At 42.9% G+C, this 23,137-nt stretch overlaps 1 protein-coding gene across 1 annotated transcript in view; it reads right to left on the bottom strand.

Moving 5' to 3' along the window:
* The window catches only part of UST (uronyl 2-sulfotransferase), a 288,989-nt gene that overhangs the window by 165,758 nt on the left and 100,094 nt on the right, over positions 1 to 23,137 (bottom strand). The window contains exon 2 of the mRNA XM_065401894.1: positions 14,907 to 14,950. Coding sequence (XP_065257966.1) covers positions 14,907 to 14,950 — 44 coding nt within the window. The remainder of the gene's footprint in view (positions 1 to 14,906; positions 14,951 to 23,137) is intronic.

Genomic DNA, 23,137 nt, shown 5'->3' with positions numbered 1-23,137 from the left:
TTTCGTGAGTATTCATGGCCCACCATACAATTTCTATACCCAGATGTGGCCCTCGGGCCAAAAAGTTTGCCCACCCCGATGTAGACACTGAGTTGTCAGATCTAGGATGGGTCTCCATACTCCCTTCAATTGAATACAATAAATTTTTCTCCTCCCAGATAGAGAAGTGAGGTTATTTCCCTGAATGAGCATTTCCTAGTGAGAGTGGTCCCTGATGAGGGACAGGAACTCTATCAGGTATCCTATATGACCAATGTTGAGGACCCATCAGTCAGATATTATGTCCCTCCACTTGTTGCAGAAATGGATTAGATGGCCCCCAAATTGAGTACTGGCAGATGAACTTGGCAGTAGACTTGGTTTGCAGCTCTCAGTAATACTGTCTGTATTGTTTCCTTGCAGACGCTTGGGTTTGGAATGTAGAAGTAGAGGAGCAGTCTGTCTAGTTCTCTGAAGCCTTTCATGCTTCCTGGGGGACTCGCAGATTCTGTGGTAGAAGAAAGGGAAGGAAGCAGGTCTTTGCCTGTATGGTTGTGGTCTATGGAACTTTCTCTTGGGTGCTGGTATATAAATCATGATTGAATGGAAGTGTAGTGGGGTGGTTACCCGTTCCTGCCCTGAGGAGTTTAAAACAGCCCTGGAGTGGGGCTGTGGAAGGGCAAGATGCCTGGGCTGATTGGGAGGAAGCAGGCTCAGCTGGGGCCATGCCCCAATCAGGGCCCAGCTGGCCCTATAAAGGCTTGAGCTAGGAGCTCAGCAGTCTCTCTCTGCTTGTAGAGAGAAAAGGGTCTGGCTGCAAGGGAGCTGAGTAGGGTACTGGGAGTGGAGCAGGGCTGGGGGAAGGCTAGAGGAGCTGGGGAGCTCCAGCCTGGAAAACCCCCAGGCTGCGGGCCTAGCTGAGGGCCTAAGACCAGTACCGGGGCTGCAGAGGGGCAGCCCAGCAATAGAGAAAGGCAGCAGGTCCAACCCAACCTTGCCAGTGATGAGTAGGCTGATACTGCAGTCTGCCCCAGGGCGTGGGGCTAGATGGTGACTGGCAGTAGCCTTATACTGAGGCGAGGTGAGGATAGTGGGTGGGGGTTCCCTTGGGAGGGGAGACCCTAAGACTGAGGGGTTACTGCCAGGGGGCAACGCCCCAGATAATAGGGCACTGGGTCCAGGAGGGACACGGGGGCCAGCTGTAAGGTGGATCACCGGCCTGCAGAGGGCACTCCGGAGCTGGGACGATCAATTCCCACAGACAACCAGCAGGAGGCGCCGCAGGGGCGAGTCCGCTCCCTTACAGGAAGGTTACCCAAGAATCCTTTAGACAGTGCAGGGACTCATCCATTTTCTCACTAAAGAGATTGTTCCCTTCAAAGGGGGCAATTGCAATGGGGCCCGGACAATTTAAAAGGGCCCGGGTCCTGGGTCACAGTAGCGGCGGCGGGAGCCCCAGGCCCTTTTAAATCGCCCAGACAGGCCGCAGGGCTCCTAGGCATAGGCGGCAAGTGGGTGTTGAGCGCCCACCGGCAGGCCCCTCCTCCCGCCCCCAGCGGTAGGCCCCACCGATCAGTTCTTCCCATCCCCCAAAGTGCCTCCCACCTGCTGCCGTCAAGTGTTTGGTGGCCTGCTGGAGGGGAGGGGGAGGAGCGGGGAGTGGGCAGAGGCGGGTCGGGTCTGGGCAACGCATGGCGGAACCAGCCCCTTCCAGCCGCTGAGACGCTGCTCTGCAGCCCTGCATGGCTGCCGCCTGAGAGAGCCTGGCTGGGGAGGTGACATCTGCTCTCTGCCTGGGCTCGGGTGCCAGGGTCCCCGGAAGTTGAACCAGGCAGAGAGCAAAAGCCGCCTCCTCCCCAGCCAAGCTCTCTCAGGCAGCTGCTACCCCTATACCACAAACATCCTCCAGGATAAATGATTCTCTACAAAGTTAAGTTTATACAGAATGGGCCTCAATTAGCTTTAGTGTCCTCTGACATTTGGATAATCAAGGTGGTTCTGCTTTATTGTATTTTTTGTTTTTACATGGCATTTTGTGAAGTTATGTATTACTCACGCTGTTGAATCTGATACTGTAATTTAATCCCTTACTGGATACAGCCATACATTGTCATATTTTATTACTATTGATGGATGATTTAAGAAGAAACAGCAGAGGAAAAAGGGACATGCTGGGGAGGTCTGCAACAGCAAAAAATAATCTGAAAAACACATTTCCACAACTTTGAATATGTGCAAGACATCTTAGCAGGTGAACAGGAATAGACTAATTATATCATGTACGAGTTACACCTTAAGGTTCACTGATGTATAGAGCTGTCAAGCTTTAACAATGAGGATGTGATATTTTGGATAATTATTTAGATACAGTAAGCAATGTAACAAAGAAAGTGTAAATGTTTCATAACAGCCTTTGATAAATGTAATGATACTTCTGTATGAAACACAATATGCTATTGGAGAGTTTAATGTATTACTTGTTACACAAACTCTTCCAGGAATGGACCATCTCTAACTATATATTTGCACAGTGGGGACACAATCCAGATTGGGTCTGTTCATACTATCAGAACAAATAATAAATATGAAGTCTTTTGAGCAAAAATATAAAAATATTTAATAAGCATCTGTGAAATCTTTCACATCAGAAATCAAATTGTCTACATTGGGGCTACTGATGTTCTCACGCACAGAAACTGAGTGTCCTATTGCAAAATTCTCCTATGGATAAGCCTCTCTGTTCCAAAGGCAGTAATTTCTCAGGGTATGTCTACACTACCCGCCAGATCGGCGGGTAGCGATCGATCTATCGGGGATCGATTTATCGTGTGTAGTGTAGATACAATAAATCTATCCCCGATCGCTCTCCCGTCGACTGCTGAACTCCAGCTCGGCGAGAGGCGGAAGCAAAGTTGACAGGGGAGCGGCAGCCGTCGATCCCGCGCTGCGAGGACGCGAAGTAAGTGATTCTAAGTCGATCTAAGATACGTCGACTTCAGCTACGATATTGTAGCTGAAGTTGTGTATCTTAGATCGATTTCCTCCCCTCCCCCCAGTGTAGACCAAGAGTCAGAGTTAGTAAAGAAGAGTTAACTATTGTTCGAGTCTCCTGCGGTATGTCAGTATATGCATTATTGCCCAAAGATTTATCTACTGATGGCAGTTGTCTGGTTTTAATTTAGAAGTCTTTTTGTACTTTTCCTCACCCCTATCATTCAATTACCAATACAGTGATATTCTGTATTGCGTGTTAATCGGGATGCATGCAGAAAAGTGCCAATCCTTCATCTTCACTATTTCAGGGAAGAACGTAATAAAATAATTTCCTGTCTAGAAGACTCTATCTACAAAAAAACAAACAAAATAAATAAAAGCGCAACTAACAGAACATAATTCTCCAGTATTCAATTCAGACTTTCAGACTACCCACACTACAGTTCGTCCAGGGTCACTTATTTATCTTTGGATAAAATGGTAGATTGACAGACATATGGTTGCACCTGAGTGACTATAAAAATGAGCTTGTGAGGTTTCTCCCCAGCAGTGCACTCACAAGTATTACAGTACTCTATCTTTCAACAGATAAAATTACCATAGGACTCTGTCTCATTTATATATGGTGGTGGAATATCATCCAGAATTATGAGTTTTTTTTCTTGAAATACTGTAATTTATGGGTAAAAAAAAGATAATTTAAGAGACTCTTGTACAAGTGTATGTAAATAGCACAAAATATCCCAGAAACTATGATTCTGGGTTTCAGCAGTTAATTCAGATATTTTAAGTCAAAACCTTTTGGGAGGATTCAGATTACAAATCAACTTTTGCACCCTTTTTCTAACATACAGCACTTTCAGCTATTCAATCTACTACTTATCAAACCTCACAAGCTAATGTTTATAGTCTCCTAGGTGCACACCAGTACTTTAAAATGTGAAGGATGGTTTTGTGTTAAGGCACTGGATTGAAATTCAGGAGATCTGGTTTCAGTTTCAGGCTGTTAACAGACTCTCTGTACAACCTTCGGCAAGCCACTATGTTTCAGTTCTCCATCAAAAACAGTGGGATTATAATACTTTCTCACATTATGGGGTGTTGCGAGGATAACTTCATTAATGTTTGCAAGACACTCAGGCACTATCAGGATGGGCATCATGTAAGGACATAGATAGATGATAATATAAATATCAGCTGCTTGACAACACGATGCCCAGAATCTGTAGCTACCATATTAAATATTCAAGTGTCAATGAGGGTCATCTCTTAAATTGGGCAGGCAAATATGACTATGTAACACCAATATTTCACACTCCATTAGAGCTACCCATTCAATTCAATTAAAGATCATTTAATCCATTAATACAGTATTTGTATTTTTGCCTTTGTTGCATGGACTCTGTTTTAATTCTTCTGGTTTAATACGTTAAAGTGATATTCACTGTATTTGCTTTTTTAGTAGCCACTGAGTCAAGTAAACATCACTGCGAGTTATTTACATATTACAATGTTTCTAAATGTTGACAAGCTCCATTTTTGAAAACTTCCACAATGTATTTTGCTTTCATAAGCACCTCTCTGTACAAACAGGCACCACATTGTTATCTCTGAAATAAAAAAAGCCAACAAAAATAGCAAAAGGAATAGAATTTCTTGCTGCTGCTTTCTTTTCTTTTATTGGCTGTTTCTCCATGTTTAACCTAGACTTCCGCACACAGTAGGATCATTTGCTTTTAATAATACGCACCACTTGTTTTGGAATTGGAATGCTCTGTTTAGCTATTCTATCAAACACACATCTGCTACTATTCCTGCTTTTAAAATTCTTGATAAACAAGTATGTGATTTATCTTTATACCTGGCACTTTACCAGTAACAAATTAATCACTCAGACTGAACAGCATTATAATGGCAAAAATGTTTCTTAAAACAAACAAACAAACAAACAAAAACCCTCCAGTAAAGATATTGCTCATACAAAAACCCCAGAAATAAAACTCTCCAAAAGACCACAACTGTAGCTGTAAACCAGGGGTCTCAAACTCAAATGACCACGAGGGCCACATGAGTACGAGTGCATTGGCCCGAGGGCCGCATCACTGACACCCACCCCTTGCTGCCCCCGGCCCCGCCCCCACTCCACCCCTTCCATGAGGCACCGCCCCTGCCCCACCTCTTCCCTGCCCCCATACCAACCCCTTCCCCAAAGTCCTCACCCCAACTCTGCCCCCTCTCTGCCCCCAGGCGGTGCAGGAGGGGTGCGGGGTGTGATGGGGGCTCAGGGCAGGGAGTTGAGGTGCAGGAGGTGTGTAGGGTATGGCGGGGGCTCAGGGCAGGGAATTGGGGTGTGGGGTACAGGAGGGGTGCGGGGTGCGGCAGGGGGTCGGGGTGTGGGATGTGGCAGGGGCTCCAGACAGGGGGTTAGGGTGCAGGAGGGGTGCGGGGTGTGATGTGGGCTCAGGGTAGGGAGTTGAGGTGCAGGAGGTGAGCAGCGGGGGCTCAGGGCAGGGAATTGGGGTGTGGGGTGCAGGAGGGGTGCGGGGTGCGGCAGGGGGCTGGGGTGCAGGGTGCGGCAGGGGGCTCAGGGCAGGGAGTTGGGGTGCAGCAGGGGGTTGGGGTGCAGGGTGTGGCGGGGGCTCAGGACAGGGAGTTGGGGGGTGGCAGGTGCCGCAAACATTGGGGAGCTTAACAGGCTCAGAAAATAACTCGGGGGGGGGCGGGGGTGAGGGGAGTTTGGCGGCGACAGGAAGTAACGGGGGGGGGGGGGGGGCGTGGGGAGCTCCACAGGCCACAGGGAAGAGCTCCGCGGGCCGCGTGTTTGAGACCCCTGCTGTAAACTACATTTGGTTAAGTGGATGTTCAGGGAGTCAGGGGAAAAACCCACAGGCAGCTCTCTTTTGGCAAAAAGGATAGTCTGTACACAACATTTTAGCTGTCAAAAACTAGAGTTTAAACATGAAATAAGTCCAAGATACTACAATAAATGGGGAGCCAGACCAAAACCTAACAGGTAAAGAGAAGATAAAATATATGGGACTTAAACAAAATCGTGGGTGCTGCTGACACACACACACACACACACACACTCACTCTGAAATGAAAAGGAAAATGTATACCTAGAATGATGACATGATCTTTTAGACAGACTGCCTTAAAGAAAATTCTGCTTGACAACTAGAGAAGACAATGGACTCATACAGTATACAACCAATTTTATTTAAGACTTAACTGTGGCCCTGTCTATGGCCAAAAGCAGTAAAAATAATACAGCCCGTATTTGTTATCACAACTGTACCATGTTGCTAGCAGTGGGTGAGACCTAGGATGATGGTACCAAGACAGGGGATGGATCACTTGAGGATTAACTGTTCTGTTCATTCCCTCTGGGGCACCTGGCATTGGCCAGGATACTGAGCTAGACAGACCTTAGGTCTGACCCAGTACAGAAGCTCCCCGACTTACGCAAGCGTTACGTTACGGAACGGCTTGCGTAAGTTGAATTTTGCATAAGTCGGGAACGTATCTCCAACAATTATGGGGGGGGGGGAAAGCAAGCTTATGGAACTTACGGAACTTTCTCCATAAGTCCGGATTTCCGTAAATCGGGTTTGTGTAACCCGGGGAGCATCTGTATGCCCGTTCTTATGTAAGACATTTGTATTTCTTTAGTAACTGGCTCCAAAGCCCCAATATCTTTGTAATGGCTTCAACTCAATTACTGTACTAGTAAAATTCCGTTCAGATTCAGCTTGTGTATTGGTATGTGCTTTGCTTGTTCTCTTCTTGACCTAATCCTGACCCACACTCATTTCTGTATTCACTTTATGCTTTGAAGTACTGTCACACAAGTGCTAAGCACAGGGCTTTGCTGATACCTGAGCTGCTGCCAATAACATCAGATCCATGACAGGGATCCCATGGGAAGTTTGTCCAAAAAGAGACCCACTTCAATAGATTTTATCTGTCATCAAGTGCCTACAGCACAGCTTCTTTATTCATGTATATATCAGCTGCAGAAGCTAAGGACTGTATCCTGCAGCTCTTACCCAGAGTATTCTTGCCGCCAAGTTAAAGAAGTATGGGCTGCATGAATGGACTGTAAGGTGGATAGAAAGCTGGCTAGATCGTCGGGCTCAACGGGTATGATCAATGGCTCCATGTCTAGTTGGCAGCCGGTTTCAAGCGGAGTGCCCCAAGGGTCGGTCCTGGGGCCGGTTTTGTTTAATATCTTTATTAATGATCTGGAGGATGGTGTGGACTGCACTCTCAGCAAGTTTGCAGATGACACTAAACTGGGAGGCATGGTAGATACACTGGAGGGTAGGGATCGGATACAGAGGGACCTAGACAAATTAGAGGATTGGGCCAAAAACAACCTGATGAGGTTCAACAAGGACAAGTGCAGAGTCCTGCACTTAGGACGGAAGAATCCTATGCACTGCTACAGACTAGGGACCGAATGGCTAGGTAGCAGTTCTGCAGAAAAGGACCTAGGGGTCACAGTGAACGAGAAGCTGGATATGAGTCAACAGTGTGCTCTTGTTGCCAAGAAGGCTAACGGCATTTTGGGCTGTATAAGTAGGGGCATTGCCAGCAGATCGAGGAACATGATCGTTCCCCTTTATTCGACATTGGTGAGGCCTCATCTGGAGTACTGTGTCCAGTTTTGGGCCCCACACTACAAGGATGTGGAAAAATTGGAAAGAGTCCAGCGGAGGGCAACAAAAATGATTAGGGGTCTGGAGCACATGACTTATGAGGAAAGGCTGAGGGAACTGGGCTTGTTTAGTCTCCAGAAGAGAAGAATGAGGGGGGATTTGATAGCTGCTTTCAACTACCTGAAGGGGGGTTCCAAAGAGGATGGAGCTCGGCTGTTCTCAGTGGTGGCAGATGACAGAACAAGGAGCAATGGTCTCAAGTTGCAGTGGGGGAGGTCTGGGTTGGATATTAGGAAACACTATTTCACTAGGAGGGTGGTGAAGCACTGGAATGCGTTACCTAGGGAGGTGGTGGAATCTCCTTCCTTGGAGGTTTTTAAGGCCCGGCTTGACAAAGCCCTGGCTGGGATGATTTAGTTGGGAATTGGTCCTGCTTTGAGCAGGGGGTTGGACTAGATGACCTCCTGAGGTCCCTTCCAACCCTGATATTCTATGATTCTATGATTCTTATACAGGCAAAGCTCTCATTAACCTCAATGGTAGATTTGCTAGAGTAAGGACTGTGATATTTGTCCCCAAGTGTCAGTTTCTCCTCCTCAATTGTACTGGGGAAAAAGGCACAGTAGAGCTGAGAAAACAGTCAGTTCGAAGACTGGAATAAAATACATTTACTTTCGTTTTTGTTTGCTGAACATTCACACATGGAACACATCAATTTATTTTTGTCTATTACTGTCACTAATTTGCACCAACTGCACAGAATTTTTTTTATCATTTCATCCACAGATACTACTTGGGCTCCATTTTACATGGGAAAGATAAATAAAGTTTACTCCAGAACATAATTTTTTTTTTGTAATTACACCTGCCTGAAAACTTGAAGCAATCAGAGAAATCTAGGAATTCTAGGGACTTTATTTGAAGGGTTAATTTTTACTGTTAAAGTAGTAGGATCTAGTTCTTGGTTTTGGCTGAAACTGTGCTCAGAGGACCCAAAGATGGTGAAGACGAGTTGGCTGGCTGTATGTCATCTTTATACCTCGTGATCCTAGGGCCAACGAGGGGGTGGTTCAGTCCCCAAGAGCAATTTAGAGCAACTTTAAGGCTGCTTTAAGTTATGATTAGCTGCAACAGCACCTAAGGGTCTGTTCTGACACCTGGGGATGGCTGGAATGCTGCATGGCTCTGTCCAAGTCCTTTACACTGAGGACTGAGAAGGAGGATAGCATAGGCTAGCTACACCAGCGTTGTGTCACTGGAGGATTCCTCTATGTCCAGTAAATCCTTAGCTGGCCACTTAAGCCAACTTTAAATCTGCTTTTTGCTCTTTCTGCCATCAGTATACTGCCAAAGTATACTCAGAACACCAGAGCAATAGCGTCTTGGTAGGTGCAGCAGTGAGCACAGCTCACTTTCTTTGTTTATGTTTGGGAAAGCTGCTGCTATTGACCCATTTTGAAGTATGACTGAGAGCTGCCCTCATCTACTAAAATCTATGAGCCACACACTGGGTATTTCTCATTCCAAAAACTTGTCCTTTTCTGAAAGTGCTATTTTCAATTCTTCACATGGGAAAAAAAAATCAGTACTATTTCAAAATATTCTTATTTGGTACCTAGCCATGCTGAATGCCAAAATATAAGAAGGTTCTCTGCACAACCTCTAAATTGATTGCAAATTGGGCCACAGTTACTTTTCACAATCATAAATTAAAGACTGTGGTTATTAGGCATTATTTACATCAGTCCTGGGCAGCTGATCATTGTTCATTAGTTAAAATGCACAAACACTTAATTTTTAAGGGGCTTTTTAAGCAGATGTATAAAATTAGAATCAACTTGATTCTAAAACTTACTTTTTAAATCTCCAAAATGCCCTTTTCATGTTTTTGTTACATTTAGAGCACACTGTAATTCTCACTGATTAATATCACAGATGTTATAAAAACATTGCAGAGCTTCCCATAGTAGCACCCAGTAGACTGATCACAGATGAATTAAACAAGTCAAAAATACAACTTCAGGATAAGTGAATTCCAGGACTGCATGTGACAGCCAAGGGCTTCTACAACTATGCATTATGCACATTAAAAAAAGTGCATGCTGACAGGTGTAGTAAAATAAGAAGCCCTGTTAAAAAATTATTTACACTGATATTTTAAACAATGGATTTAAGGGCCAAATCCTATCTACCAATTTATGTACGTCATTCCCCTTGGAATCATTCATCTATCACTACATAATTTACAACAGCCTAATATTTAGCTTTAGATAAAAACACAGAAGCTGCCTGAATGAGAATCAGGGTGCATGTAGTTTCTTGCCTCAAGCAGATGGCAATAGCTGATGCTTCAAAGGAGGGTAAATAACATATACACCTACCAATCATGCAATGCTACAAAATCAATAGAACTTATGGATCTGAGGGAACAATCTGGCCCTAAACAAATACTATGAAGTATAGAGAGTCCTGTGGCACCTTTAAAACTAACAGATGTATTGGAGCGGGTGAATACCCACTTTGAAGTGGGTATTCACCCACGAAAGCTTCTGCTCCAATACATCTGTTAGTCTTAAAGGTGCCACAGGACTCTCTGTTGCTTTTTACAGATCCAGACTAACATGGCTACCCCTCTGATACTATGAAGTATCTACATAATATCTAAATGTCAGCTTTGCTAACGTTTAGACAAACAGGAGTGAACTGAAAAATAAGTGAGGGCTACAAATGTGCTGCTGTTGGGACAATCAAGATGTTTATATCCCAACCTATGCCCTCCAAATGTTTTTAAAGAGGCAATTAGGCAAGTACTTCAAAATGTAAGATAATTAGCACTTACATAAGACTACACTCTATTGCCCTGCTGTACTGTTTTTTAAACACCCAGAACTGAGGCTGGTTGGACAAAATGCCCAGAACTTTGATTAGTTGCACAAGCACTCAATTCAAATCTGAGCATGTTCAGGCTGCTCAAAACATCTAGTTCACATTGGGCAGCCCAAAGACTAAGCATGATGACATCAACAGGACATGGATTTGATTTTATGAGTACCACAGATATTAGTGAAGCACGGGACACACTTCAGACTACACTATTTGCCATCAGAAGTTTGAAACTTTATCTGCCGGCTGGAAGAGGAGTGAAATAAAGAAGAAAAAAAAAAGGGATAGACACCACACTGTACTAAGTGAATATACTAAAGATAGTAAGGCACTGGGAAGCTCTGAAAGAAATTGCAGATTAGCCAGGAATCTTTAAAACAAGAGAACTAAGGTAAATTTTTCAGACTGTACTACGAAATTGTCTGGCATTGATAAATCTGAACTGTTGCTACTGTGCATTATGGCACATGCCCCACAGCCCTTTTCTTGTGTAATGCAAAACTCCTGAAATAAGAGGAACAAAATGCTAAATTTGGCATGCAAATCAGAAAAAAGTTTTCAAGGTTAAAAAAAAAAATCTTATCTTAATCTAGATTACAGTCCTTTCCTTATTGGCCTGAGAAGGCATTTCTGAGTGCTAAATCAAACATGAAAAATATGGGTCTGGAATAAGAATTGTTTTTACTTTTTCAAGCACAGAGTACTTTATACTGGAGGCCATCTCTAAAGCAATTCTTTAGACCAGAGGTTCTCAAACTGTGGTCCGTGGACCACCAGTGGTCCGCGAGCCCCATTCAGGTGGTCCGCGGATAGTTCCCTCTAAGGTGTGCACCTGGGCGGCCACACATGAGAGAACGAAGGGCCGCCCACCTAATTAGTGGAGCCATGCAGGTATGGCTCCACTAATTAGGTGCCTGGACCCTGGAGAAGATGCACATGTAAGGTGAGGTGGTGGCCTTGGGGAGAATAGGGGGTAACTGGGAGGATGCAGTGGGGTGAGAAGAGGAGGTGGGGGCAATTTGGGACATGGGGGGAGAGACCCCCCCACTCCTTCCCAGCCCCAGCTCTGTGGCTGCTGCAGCAGGGGAGAGAGGGAGAGACCCCCCTCCTTCCCAGCCCCAGCCTGGGGTTTGCCGCGGCCGGGGAGGGAGGGCACATCCATCACATTAGAAAGGTAAGACTAGTGATATTAAAATTTGAGTTGTGTGCTTTTATTTGTAGAACAAAAAACTTTTATTAATTTTTTTTATATAGTGCTTTTATCCAAAGCACTTTACAATAGTTAGTTAACGGTACAAACAACATTTGGAAAGATCATTAAGTGGTCCACCGAGACCCTCAGCAGGAAACTACAATTTTTCAAGACAAAAACCAGTATTTAGCTTTATCTTTTTACCCTAACAGTTATAAGTGGAGAGTTTACTTAAGTTTATTTTATTATCTGTGCTAGGACTATAATGATCTACCTTCATAACTACTCATGCAGGAAACCCATAAGGATACTTGTGCTCTTCAGGTGCAATTAGACAAAAAAATATAGCTTAGGGGTTGGGAGAGGGAGTGTGATGTTTAAAAAGGAAGTATTGTTGTATTTTGAGAGATTAAGGATAAAATTTTCAAAAGCACCTAAGTGATTTAGGACCAGATTTTTACAGGTTTTCGGGTGCTCAAAGATGCAGATAGGTACCTAGTGAAATTTTCAAAAGCCCCTAAGTACCTAACTCCCATTGAAATGAGTTCACCTGGCAAAGCTTCATATTAAAACATATCCACAGCCAAAGCCAATCTGCTATTTATAAAATGCCAGTATATCATGTGATTTCTCCCCCGCCCCTTTCCTTTTTTTATTATCTCTGTTACAAGTAACAGAGAAAAATGAGAAATAATTTGGGAAAGGAAACCTTTTAAAAATGTTTATCTTGTCAGTGTATATCATTTGCACAGTACATAACCTTGCAAAGGAAACATTTACATTACCAGGATATAAATACATCACCATATTATACTATGCCTAAGAAAATAAAATTAACATGGTAAAATTAATAGCATGGCAGGATTACTCCTTCCTTTCTAAGAAAACTCACTGTATTTATTTATAAAGCAGCAAAAACAATGTCATTATAATGGTCTTATTATGGGTCTTTTCTGGAAAGTCTCAGAGCTAAGGTAACACCAAATTAGGTTTCAGAGAATCATATATATTAATGGCTAGCTTGTACCTGGATGCACAGAAAGCCTGTCACCACTTTTCTTCTTGCAGAGGCCAGACATAATCTTTGTCCTTGCATTCTTGAAATGCTCGGAAAGCAGTGCCCACAACTCAGTAGGTGATAAAGAGCACAGCCAGGGGCAAGGCTACAGTGCCACACAGTTCACCGGCCAGAAGAGTTGGACCGGCATACTACACTTACCTAACCCCGTACAGAAGTGTACTTGACACCCCCACCACATGCATTCCTGGAAACATTATGCTTGCCCAATGGTTCTGGCAGTTGCTGCCAGCATGCAGGCCATTTTCACATCCCTCATCAATGAAGGCAGTGATTTGGGGGCTGGCCTACAGATATTTTGTACAACTATAACTACATTGAGTTAGAAAATGATACAGTTAAAGAGGTAAAATTGCCTAGTGTGGACACAGTTATTCCAGAATTAAGGGTGCATCTATCAGTTTGGTTTATTCCCATATATGTAGAGTCACAATCTAATGCTAAAATGCAATAATATTAATTATGTCTCGTGTATTCCATATTATATTTACTAGTTGATAAAACACAGCTAATTTTAAATTTTTTTACGTTATAATCTACCAATTTGCCATCTACCAATTTGCCACCTACCACTCTTCTACTATCTGACACTAGCAGCACAAATACTGAAGCCTGGTCTACACTAATGCGTTAGGCCAACGTAAGGCAGCTTACCTTGACCTAATTATGTTAGCGTACATGCTACAGCCTTGCTCCTGCCGATATAAGTGCCCTACTACACTGACATTATAACTCCACCTCCACGAGAGGCAAAAGGCTTATATCGGTGTAGTTAGGGTGACATAGTGCCCCCTGCAGACACTGCGTACTTACATCTATTGGTTGTCATTGTCAATTTCACAGCTCTGAGGGAGCTGTGAAATTAACAAGAAAGCTGTCTCCTGGTTCCTCCGCGGGGCTGCCACCCAGGTTTCCCACAGGGAGGCATGCTCCACCCCGGGATCCTGGCTCCCCACTCTGACCAGGTTGTTGCCCAGACTCTCAGTTCCCTTCCAGGAATGGCGCATCTGCACTGGGCTTCTCAGCACCCCCCACCAGGGAGGGAACAGCTGCACTGGGCTTCTCCACTCCCCACTGGGAATGGGGCAGCCACCTGGACTCTCAGCTCCCTGTTCCCAACTGAGAGCATGGCTGCACCTGGGGGGAAACTCTGTGCCCAGAGTCTGGTCAGCTGCAGTGCTCGGAGCCGAGCCAGGCTCCCGGTGAGGAGCGGGGAGCTAAGAAGCCTGGTGTGGCTACCCTGTTCCCAGTGGGGGGCTGCATGTGCCTGTCACTCTTAAATCAGCGGAAGCGCTCCTAGTGAGGACGCACACCACCTACTGAAGAAGGCCAGTGTGGATATGACCCTGCACTGGCTGTAAGTCAACCTAATGTAGGTCAACTTAAGTTTACATTGAAGACACTTAGTCTCATTTAAAAATCAAGAAATATTAATGTTTATCTTGATAAACATTTCCTTTTAAGAGTACACTGTCCTCAGCATAAGCCAGTGCTGCATTCTTAATATTTACTCTCAGATTTTTTTATTTTTTTTTAAACACAGACCCCAATTTCACTGAGTTCATGTATTCTGCATTTGTTTTTTAAGGTTTTAGAAGTACTATACCTGTTGAAATACTTGCTGTTAAAAAGGGAAACTAAGAGGAAGAGATTTAGTTTGAGGGGTTAGAAACAATAGTTTAGCCCTGTTTGGCTGTTGCATTTGTGAGCAAATACTTCACAAGAACAATGACAACTGTAACAATTTGATGACATTTCCTAAAGCGACCAAGTGATAATATTGTTCCAGAATAGAGGACCACTGAGCATTCTATTGTATGTATTGACAAACTGCGTCATGTTGGCACCAGGAAAGAACAGGTTTGAAATCCCGTTCCCACTGACTTCAATGAACCAGTTTTACCCAAGTTAAACATATTTCTGTGCAAGCTATCTACAAAAGCCTGAGAGAGGAAAATGCTTTCTAAAAAAGAGGGGGGGCAAGAGGGCCAAATTGAGCTTTCAGCTACACCAATGTAAAACTCAGTGGAGTTACTCCACATTTACTAGGGAGGAACAGAGTACAATTTGGCCCAAATATACAACAGGAAAGCAACTGGTAAGGATGGAAGGAGCTCACCTTGCGTGGGGGTGGTCCATGGTCATCCAAGTAAGTGGAATTTCCTGGGGGGGGGAAGAAACAAACACAAAAATGATGCAATGTAATTTCAAACCCACAAAAATAACTTAGTGCTATCTTATGAGACTTAGTCTCTCTCCCAATGTTTCTGTTTTGTCACAGGAACCAAGTCAAACAAATACGTTCTTTTGCTACATTTTTCTTTTGTTTAAAACTAGAGGTGATTTGGCTCATCCACATTTTTGACAGCCAGTTGCATAAATGTTAGAGTTTTAGTACAAAACTAAATGGTCCAGGTGTCTGAAATGGGACAATGATGGCACCTTTAATTATTCACACTATTAAAAATACAGCCTATATGAATAAGGACAGAGTTGTAAACAATTATAATTCATGAATCTCAGTAGACAATTTAGTTTTAAAAACAAAAATATAACATCATTCTGGGACTGGCTCCTAGATTTTGGTCAGATTAAGTTGACAAACACGGTGTGATACCTGCACTAGACTTTCTGCATTTTCCTATACTGGATTCCCGCCCACTGACCTGTGATTTATTTTTTGTCTCAGAAGATATGAATAAACAACACTACTATATCTGCAATCCCAACTTGCTCTCCTTCCTTAGGCCAAAGAAAAAGCCTGTGATTCTCAAGTGCTTTCCTGTAGGTTAGTCCAATATAAAACACCCACAACTTCAGGATTTTTTCTATTTTACACACACACACACACACACAGTTTCTTCCTTAACTCTCACTCTGTTCCCCATATCAAACAGAACCTTTCCGAATATACCCATCAGAGGGCAAGAGGCTCTCAGCAGTTCTGGCAGTCTCCATCAGGCTGATGGCTGCATTCAAATATCTTGTCATCTGAGTCATCTCCAAGCCCAAGATAGTAAGAAAATCCCTTTGTCCCTATACCACTAGGCTAGGTGGTATGAGGATAAAATTCATTAATGTTTATGAAGCACTAAGATACCACAATGATGGGGCCCACACAAGTACCACGAGAGAAAAAGTTCCTTACAAATGAGATCCACTGATAAGTCAGTCTCTGGATCCCTGGATTGTTCAGTGCTGCAGCGGCAACACGCAATGTCTTTGGGAGGAAGAAGTGCCTGATGTAGCTCTCAATGAAATGCTCTGGTTAGTTAAGAATGTGTACTGCAGACTCAAAGGGTTCCCAGAAATTCAGTCCTCCTTGGCCCGAAGGACAGTGGCTCAACACAGGGATCTTGCAGAATTATATATGGTACCATCATAAAAGAGAGCATTTTGGACAGAGGAGGCATGAAATCCAATAGGTTTGCTAATGAGAGCTTCACACAACTAATTTAGTTAAATACAACTAATCGAGCCATCTTATTAAAAAAAAGCTTGAATTACTATGTAAATTAAGTTTAAATCCTTTGTGTTTTCAATATTTTTTCTAATTCCTTTAAGTTTAAAAATCAGTTGTCTGACACTATAAAGAGCGGGAGTCAAGAAAAACTATAATCTAAGGTTCAACATCATGTAAAACCTACTCCAAATCCAAAGAAGATGTTTTTTCACAGTTTCCTTGGTCTGGCATGAGAGTCCACAAATGTAGAAGCCTCAACATTTTTTATTTCATTGAATTGGCTCTAAAGAACATACACATTTTCCAATTCAAGTCTCCCTCATATGTCCTTAATGCAAAATCAAAAGCTCATCTTCTTACTATTCTAATATAATAGTACCTTCTCTTTGTGGGACTAATTAATTAATTAATTGCTATTTTCTGGTTCAGAATGCTCCACTCTCACCCTACACCTAATATTGCATTCCATTGCTAAGATTCTGATTACCTGGAAAGTAATTCTATTCACAGACAATTGAAAGGAGTCCTATATGGTCCTTTGATAAAATGGTTCTTCTATAGGCAAAGCCTCTGATAAAACATGTTTGATGGGGAAGAATCAGCAGTTCGGAAAAAAAAAATACTGCTACATATAGTTTGTCAAAGCTAATGCCATTCTTTCCAGCACTATGTTTCCCTACGATCCGGCTGTCTGTACACATCAGTTTTCCTTAACAATGAAGAGTTTGTATGGAGTAGCTAAATGCGTCCAGCAACACGCCCCGTAATGAATGCAGCCAAGAGAATGACGTTATTGATGTAAAAATGGCTTTTAATACTTTTCTTTAAAATAAAAGTAAGTTGTCTTTCTTGTTCTGTGTTAAGCACAGGCCTTTATTAGGCAATGCAGACAATTTTAAAATAAACAAACATTAAAAATTATACATAATATCTGAAAAGTAGCAACTCACTAAAAAGTATTAGATTTGTAATGGGTCCTTTTGAAAATATTACATCTTATTGAAAAAAAGGTATGTTTAAGCCTGTCTATGCACATTCACACTCATACACACCACTGTAGTTATTCCAGGCATTTGAGTTTACCAAAATTAAAAGAACATTAATTATAGTTTTAGCAAACAGCTGTCATGGTTAATTTTGCTGAAAAAAAAAAAAGGACCTGAATTACTGCTGTTTTCTTTTCCTCTCAAGTTTCTAAACAGATCAGTACATTCATACTATATACTATAGCTTACAGTATGTTCCTTATAAAAGACTGAACTAGAAAGTATGAGCTAATGCCTTAAAAGGAGAACATCTTTTTGAAATATACATTAAAATTGAATATGGTCAAATTATCAACATCTCACCTTTCTATACCACTTTTTCTGTATGTTGCATTTTCCTCACTTTGTTTTCTTGAAACCAATCTTTCAGTGTTTGAGCAACTAGAATTATCTTCATATCTGGCTTGTCACAGGTATTTCATGTGCTTGATTTCTGTTTTTAAACCAAATTTCAATTTTAGCAGCCTGATTTGGTTGCTACTACACACATTTAAAAGCAGTGAGTCAAATTCTGAGTGGATGTAAACAGATTCATTTACCATGGAAGTCTCTGGACAAAATTCAACAGTGAAAAGTGGTGATATAAACTTGTCATGAGACAGATATAAGTGATGAAAGTTTAAATAGGATTGATTTGGAATCCAATGAGGGTAACTTGCACAAACCAAAAAGGGGGCAAAAAGGGTGGGTCACCAGCAGGGAAAATTAAATTCCACCCTCAAGTTAGATATCTTTTTCTGCTACATTTCATTCTTCTGCCCCTTTGGCATGTAAGTTGGAGTTATTTTGAACATGTATGGAATGACAAATCAGTGCACTAATTTGAATCCTTTTTTTCAGTGTAGCAAGTTTAAAACAAATGTTTCCTTTTGCTAAACAGATGAAAGCTTTTGCCAAATGGTTAATACGCTACCCAGAGTGTAACAAAAAAAATCAGCAGATCCAGGAACGTAGGACATTGACAGGAGAGAGCACGCTCTATGGCAGGGATTCTCAAACTTCATTGCACCCTGACCCCCTTCTAACAAGAAAAATTACTACACGATGCTGGGTGGGGGGACTGAAGCCTGAGCCCTGCCGCCCTGTGGGGAGGAGACAAAGTCAAAGCCCCTGGGCTTCAGCCCCATGTGGGGGGCCTGTAACCCAAGCCACGCCATCCAGCACTGAAGTTGGCCCCAGGCGGCAGGGCTCAGGCTTTGGCCCCCCGAGCCCCAGCAAGTCTAACATTAAAAAGAGGTCCGGACCCAGTTTGGGGTCTCGATCTACAGTTTGAGAACTGCTGCTCTATGGCATGCTCACCACTGCCTTCAATCCTGTTGAAGTCCTTTTGCAAATATTCTCACTGATCACCACACCACAGGATCAAGCCCTAAATTCATATCGATGCAAAGCCAATCTGAGAAACAGCTATACTGGGAAATACATCTGCAGGAAGTTTCATATAGCAAGTTGAAAACCTGGTAAGAATGAAGAAGGTCTTCTAGTACAGCAGAAGGGGTCATGGGAGGCAAACTGGGAATGGAACCTCAAAGACATCTACAAAACGCATGGAGGACTTGCATATAGGAAAGAAGGCTCCACTTTCATCCCAACATGGCCTCTAACAAAATATATATATTGTTAAACCATGAAAGTTTCAATAAAGGCATATCAAGAAAAGGCATTCTATTAACTGTTTCCTACTATGAGAAGTTAAAAGAGCTGAAAGAGAAAGACACAGACTAAGTCTTTCAGGCCAGAAGGGACTATCATGATCATCTAGTCTGAAAGAAAGACGTGTCGTAGAGGTGAGCGGCTCATTACTAAGGTACTATATCATAAACACTACAGTCACTATGTTGATAAGACAGAATAGGTTTCTCTGTATAGCATGCTTACATGAAGCAGAGAACAAGAAATTTATTATTCTGTGTTTACACAGTATAGCACCAGGAACACTTAGAACATTGTACTAGCATATGAGAATGTGCATGCCATCACTGTAAATATCAATAAGAAAAGAAAGTACTTTCTGAGGTGGCTATGGTATGATAATGGAAGGTACATTAATCTGTTCATATTGAAATCTGGGTCCATAGCCTTGGAGTAACCCATTTCATGAAGTAACTGAGATTATTCTGCCCCACCTTCTCGCTCTCATTTTTTTTTTTTTTTTAAATAAAAGTTATTAAAGATGCAGTTGATCCTAATTGTCCTGAAAATGTCATCAGATAGTTCTTTAGCCTATTTATTCTTAAAAAATATGGTTTCCTAGATAAGCCAATAACAGTCTTCTCCCTCCTTTAATATTATATGAAAATTCTGATCACTTAAAAAAGGAATCAGTTTTCAGACTCAAATCCACTTGAACTACATCAATACTCAATACCATGTTTGCACGGACTGAATATATATTCTGAATTCTCAGTTTTTTGAAGAAAAGAAAGATTCAGGTATAGAATGAAAGAAATTAATGTCTTACAGTGGTCTGGTTTCTTAGATAATTTGTAGTCTTTAACATGTGGTGAGTCAGATATATACAAGGTCTTTGTGAGAACCTGATGGTTAAATCTTTTTTTTCCTTGGAATCAAAGACATGGGAAGTTTCTCAATCAAGGACCAGCAGACCAAATTTAAACAAAGAAGAATGTTCAGCAACCAGATCAAGGCAGTTATTTCTATAGCCAATTCAAAACTAAATAAGGGAAGAAAAATTACAAAATCAGAAAGAAAGACATTTTTGGTATTGGGAAATATGGGAGAGGTGAGGTGAAAAGTATGTATGTACATTATGAGGATCAGTTGCTTGCACCCAGGGAGTAATTACAAGTTCTACATGAACAAATTAGAGATCAGGCAGAAAGAATAGAAGAGCTGCAGGGAGAAAACATTAGGTTTAGGAAGGAGGAGAAAGGAGAGGACCATGCAGAGCTCTTAAAGCTTCCCTTGAGCAAAATTTTCCTTGGGGGGGATCAGAAGTTCTACATCTCAGCTGCCATGTTTTCTGCAAACCTCCTTTCCAAGAAGCCTAACTTCCACTGGATTTTAATTGTATTTGGGTGCCTGGGATCAGTTCTTGGCCCTGCACTATTTAACAGTTTTAATCAAGACCCAGAAGAAAACAAAATCATCACTGATAAAATTTGCAGATGACCCAAAAATTGGGGAGTGGTAAATAATGAAGAGGACAGGTTACTGATCCTGAGCAATCTAGATCACTTGGTAAACTGGGCACAAACAAACAATATATGGTTTAATACAACCAGCTGTAAATGTATACATCTAGAAACAAAGAATGTAGGCCACACTTACAAGATAGGGGGATTCTATCCTGGAAACAGTGATTCTCAACAAGACTTGGGGGAGTGGATAATCATCTGAATGTGTGCTCTCAACGCAACATTGTGGCCAAAAGGGTTAATGCGGTCCTGGGATACATAAACAAGGGAATATTGAGTGAGAGTTGGAAGGATATTTTACTTCTGTATTTGACACTGGTGTGACCACTGTTGGAACAATGTGTTCAGTTCTGGGGTCCACACTTCTAGAAGGATACTGATAAATTGGAGACTCTTGTGGCTCTTATCTGAACAATGATAAAAGGATTGGAAAACATACCTTATAGTGCCGGGATGGGCAAACTTTTTGGCCTGAGAGCCACATTGGGTATGGAAATAGTATGGCGGGCCATGAATGCTCACAAAATTGGGGGTTTGGGTGCGGGAGGGGATGAGGGCTCTGGCTGGGGGTGCGGGTTCCAGGGTGGGACCAGAAACGAGGGTCAGGGTACAGGGCTGGGGCTCTGGGCTGGGGCAGGGGGTTGGGCTGGTACCAAAGGGTTTGGAGGGTGGGAGGGGGATCAGGGCTGCAGCAGGGGGTTGGGCATGGGAGGAAATCAGGGATGCAGGCTCCGGGCAGCGCTTACCTCAAGCAGCTCCTGGAAGCAGTGGCATGTCCCCTCTATGGTTCCTAGGCGGAAGCGCGGCCAGCCGGCTCTGTGCGCTGGCCCGTCCGCAGGCGTCGCCCCTGCAGCTCCCACTGGCTGGGAACCATGGCCAATGGGAGCTGCAGAGCCAGCACTTGGGGCGGGAGCAGCATGTGGAGCATCCTGGCTGCCCCTACACGTAGGAGCCAAAGGGGGGGACATGCCACTGCTTCTGGGAGCTGCGTGGAGCAGGGCAAGCCCCCAACCCGACTCCCTGGCTGAAGTTCAAGGGCCAGATTAAAAGTTCCGACGGGCTGGACGTGGCCCACGGGCCGTAGTTTGCCCACCCATTATAGTGATAGAATTAAGGAGCTCAATCTATTTAACATAACAAAGAGAAGGTTAAGGTGTTATTTGAAGACAGTTTATAAACAACAATTGAACAAGAATGTGATAATGGGCTTTTTAGTAGACAAAGGCATAACAAGATCCAGTGTGCGGAAGCTGAAGCTAGACAAATTCAGACTGAAAATAAGACAAATTTTTAACAGTGAGGGTAATCAATCACTGAAACAATTTGCCAAGGGTTACAGCGGATTCTCCCTCCTCGGAATTTTTAAATCCAGAGTGGATGTTTTTCTAAAAGATAAGCTCTAGTCCAAACAGAAATTAATTCAGGGAAGTACTGTGTATTGTGTTATACAGGAGATCAGTTTAGTTGATCACAGTGATGTCTTCTTGCCCCATGAACCTATGAGCTAGCTTATATTCCTTTGAAAATCCCAGCCTTCATTATACTCCTAGTGTCTACCCAATCCTTCAGCCTGCCATGCATTCTGCCCCCTGTAGACCTCCTAAGGCCCAAAGGAAAGGAAGAGTTAAAGTGGCCACCGCATGCTTTTCCTGGCCTGGAGAGTAAAGCTTTCCCACCACCAAAACATCTGAGAGAAGGTATGGGTGGGCTTGTGATCACTTCTGTCCTACTACTATGTCTTTTTAAGAACACAGTGAGGAAAAGGGCATGAAACCATCTGAACTCCCCACTTGAGGGAAAAAAGGAAGTAGACAGGAAGGCAAAACAGCAGGTGGAAACACTCTAGAGCATAGCGCACCAGCACTTTTATGGATATATGAAACGCAAGCAGCAACTTGTGATTTATTCTGACAAAAAGATAAATTATATACTTCTGAGCAATACTTGACTACCTATTCCTTTAGGAGGCTTGTCTCAAAGTCTGCTACAGTGTAATAGAGTCTCATGCCCCATAGAGCAAGTAGGTATGTAAAAGACTCTTAGTTATCAAGAACCTGGATCCTGCAACATTGAAATGAATGGGAAATTTGCCATTAACTTCAGTAAGACAGGGACTGGTCCCTAAAGTTGGAGTCATGTTGCTACTCTTTGCCTGGCACCATTTTTCAGCATGGTCTATTGTTTCAAGAGGTATTTTGAATGCCACCAACAACTGTATGGTAGAGGCTCTCAGCCCTTGCTTACACAAATACCATTTTTCTGAAAATTTCCCCACCATTGCAAACACTGGCGTGGCCCTAACGGCAGGAGCACTAATGTGAACAAGATGCCAACAACTGTCAGCATTTTCACCAGTGTCACATAGACCTGTTGTGAGCAGGTTTAGACAACACAATGGCTAAAACTCCAGCAGCAAGCTGAGTCTCATCTAAAAGGGCAATTCCTGCCATTGCTACAACCAGCAGAGCTGCACCAGTGGGAATAGAGGGAACTTTCTCAGAAAAAAGGCATGTGTAGACAAAGCCTCAGTAACCAGTCAGTGCTGTAACAAGACTCACATTATACCCCAAACTTGCATCCATCCTGTATGAAAAGCTACATAACTATTATTGCTCTCTTCAGTATAAATCTATCATCTCATTAAGATCTTTAATGGAGTGACACACACCAGTACAGTAGTGTT

This window comes from Emys orbicularis, chromosome 3 (genome assembly GCF_028017835.1).
Source record: "Emys orbicularis isolate rEmyOrb1 chromosome 3, rEmyOrb1.hap1, whole genome shotgun sequence".
NCBI classification, from domain to species: Eukaryota; Metazoa; Chordata; order Testudines; family Emydidae; genus Emys; species Emys orbicularis.
The sequence above is the reverse complement of the archived record's forward strand: the minus strand, read 5'-3'. Positions and strand labels throughout refer to the sequence as shown.